Here is a 2868-nt window from a genome sequence, read left to right as displayed (position 1 = left end):
TGTAGTTGATTAAACTTGTAATTGCGGATCTATCTTCTTCTTAATAAATTACAAGATTTCAGCTGTCAAAAAAAAAATAATAATAATACAACAGGTAAACGATAATTGTTGGTTTGGCACAGTATTATTATATTTTATCCCATAATAAATAAAGTAAAGAAGATGGTAGTAAGAGCCAGAGAAAGACAGATGGAAGCGTTTGGTTGAAAGAAACAGGATCGCTTGCCACGACTGCTGCTGTCACCGCGACTCGTCCTCTGCCTAAGACGACCACGTACGGTCTTGTAATTCCTTTGTCATAAATTACTAAAGAAATAAATCATATCAAATTATTTAATACTCTGAACATTTTGATCTCAAAACCATCCCCAAGAGAGAGCCATATATATAATAGTAATAGATATATATATGCGTGTATGTGTACCATTACTCGCATTCGAAATCCAACTTTGTTTCCAAACAAGGAAAAAAAGAAAAAAAATCCGAGATTGCAAACATGGCTGACAGAGGGACGTTGAAGGTTACTTCAATGTTTCTGTTATTGTTATTGGCGGTGATTTGCGAGGCCACCGTTGAGAATCAGGAGAAAGAATCTTGGACTGAATGGGCGAAGGATAAGTTGTCTGGGGGCCTTGCCGGCGCGAAGGCTGCTGATCTTGATCCCACTGATACCAACCAGTTTGATGATGCCCCCAAGAAAACCAAAGATAAAATTACCGAAACAACTACTGGTAAGTAAATTTCACGTTAGTTTTTATTGTCATGATATATAAGAGTAACACGAGAATTCAATGTTCTTAGTGAGTTGTATTTGGAACTGGTCCCTGGTGGCTGGTAAATTGTTTTTACATGGTAGAAATTTGTTCATTTGAAGTTTCCTATGCGTGATAGGATCAATCTCCTTCAAAATATTTGAAATATTCACGAGAGATGGTTAAATTTGTTAAAAGTGATTAAAATTGAGGATCATTTTGCGGTTATCTTCAAATCCCTCCGTCAGTACTAATTCATAATTTTTATTATTCTATTCAGTATAATGGTTTCAAAGTTGCCTAAACTAAGGTCATTTGAGTTGTTTAGAATGCAAATAGTAAAACACTATTCAAATTGGATTTCTTATAACCAAATTTTATCCTAGTACTTGAAAATTTTGAGGTTATATAACACGCGGGGGGAGGAAAAGATGGATACTCGGGGTATTTCTTGGTAACCTTTGATTAGTTTTGTGCAATATACACATTGAATATTGAAGTGAGATCTTGCTAAGAGACTTCAACTGTTAACAAAAAAAGAACATTGATTCTTTAAACGAGATCCTCGTGCGGTTTAGCCCATTTAATTTATGTTCACATTTTTAAGGTCGAGTCGAATTAAGCAGCTTGGAGTTAATATTGAGATTCATGTACTGCGGCAGGAGCTGGAAAGTATACTGCAGACAAAGCAACAGAAGCAGAAGACAAGGCAATTGAACTGGGCAAGAGAACGACAGAGAAAACCGGGACAGCCAAAGACAAGGCAAGCGAACTCGGCGAGAAAACTAGCGAGAAGACCGGGAACAAGACCAGTGATCTCGGCTGGGAAGCTTACGAGGAGACGATGGCAGCAAAAGACGAGGCGAGTGAACTGGGGAAGGGAGTTTCCGGGACAGTCAAAGACAAGGCGAGTGAACTGGGCAGGGGAGCTTCCAAGAAGACGGTGGCAGCAAAAGACAAGGCGAGTGAACTGGGAAAGGGAGCCACCGGAGCAGTCAAAGACAAGGCGAGTGAACTGGGCAGGGGAGCTTCCGAGAAGACGGTGGCAGCAAAAGAAAAAGCGAGTGAACTGGGAAAGGGAGCTTCCGGGGCAGTCAAAGACAAGGCGAGTGAACTTGGTAGCGGAGTTTCCGAGAAGACGGTGGCAGCAAAAGACAAGGCGAGTGAACGGGGAAAGGGAGCTTCCGGGGCAGTCAAAGACAAGGCGAGTGAACTGGGCAGGGGAGCTTCTGAGAAGACGGTGGCAGCAAAAGACAAGGCGAGTGAACTGGGCAGGGGAGCTTCCGAGAAGACGGTAGCAGCAAAAGACAAGGCGAATGAACTGGGCGGGGAGGCTTACGAGAAGACGGTGGCAGCAAAAGACAAAGCAGCCGAACTAGGCAAGGATACACACGAGAAAGCCAAGCAAGCGAAAGAAAAGGTTGCGGAGCAAGGCGCAAAGACAGGATCTGAGGCAGCAGACACCCTGAGTTGGGCGAAGGAGAAAGTGAAGGAAACCTACGATGCGGCGAAAGCCAAGGCCGGAGAAACGTACGAATCCGCCAAAGATAAATCACGCCAGATTATCGATAATCTGCAGCAGAGTGGCCATGCCCACGACGCAGAACTGTGAATCATCTCTGATTGTTGAGTTAGTGTTTTGACGTGTTAATTGAGTCAGATTTCCCGTTTGTGTATATCATTTTCGTGGCCCAATAATATATCCATTCATACAATAATATATACGATATCACAATCTACCTATATTTAAATGATAAATTAACTTTATGAAGGTGTAAATTTTATTTGAAAAACGAAATATGTTATCCAGTTATCTGTACTTAAAATAAATTTATGTAATTTTGGTGAAGTTAAGTTATAAATGTAGTTTTATGTAATATTGGTGATGGTTTTTTAATTATTTTTGAAACAAACGTTTTTTGTTTTGTTTTGTTAAACAAACTATTGGTTTTATATTTTCACATTGAATCTAAATTTTTTTTCTTTTTTCAAAATTATTATATTTTAAATTATTATATTTTAAATTTTTAGATTAAAATTTATATCATTTTTAATAAAAATATATAATTATTATCTTTAGTTAAGATACGCATAAGGAAGATAAAACTATGGAATA

The 2868-nt window shown here is 39.1% G+C and overlaps 1 protein-coding gene across 1 annotated transcript; it reads left to right on the top strand.

The window, feature by feature from the left end:
• The first annotated feature begins 404 nt into the window (after window positions 1–404).
• On the top strand, window positions 405–2470 carry LOC140987263 (uncharacterized). Its single transcript, XM_073455707.1, has 2 exons — window positions 405–731; window positions 1415–2470. The coding sequence occupies exons 1-2, from the start codon at window positions 497–499 to the stop codon at window positions 2362–2364; spliced, it is 1185 nt and encodes a 394-aa protein (XP_073311808.1). The 5' UTR covers window positions 405–496; the 3' UTR covers window positions 2365–2470.
• The last annotated feature ends 398 nt before the right edge of the window (window positions 2471–2868 follow it).

Source organism: Primulina huaijiensis, chromosome 11 (genome assembly GCF_012295235.1).
Source record: "Primulina huaijiensis isolate GDHJ02 chromosome 11, ASM1229523v2, whole genome shotgun sequence".
Classification (NCBI taxonomy): domain Eukaryota; kingdom Viridiplantae; phylum Streptophyta; class Magnoliopsida; order Lamiales; family Gesneriaceae; genus Primulina; species Primulina huaijiensis.
The sequence above is the reverse complement of the archived record's forward strand: the minus strand, read 5'-3'. Positions and strand labels throughout refer to the sequence as shown.

Coding starts and splice junctions, on each gene's coding strand:
- LOC140987263 (XM_073455707.1), top strand. CDS start 497: ATGGCTGACAGAGGGACGTTGAAGGTTACTTCAATGTTTCTGTTATTG. Junction 732..1,414: donor AATTACCGAAACAACTACTG/GTAAGTAAATTT, acceptor GTACTGCGGCAG/GAGCTGGAAAGTATACTGCA.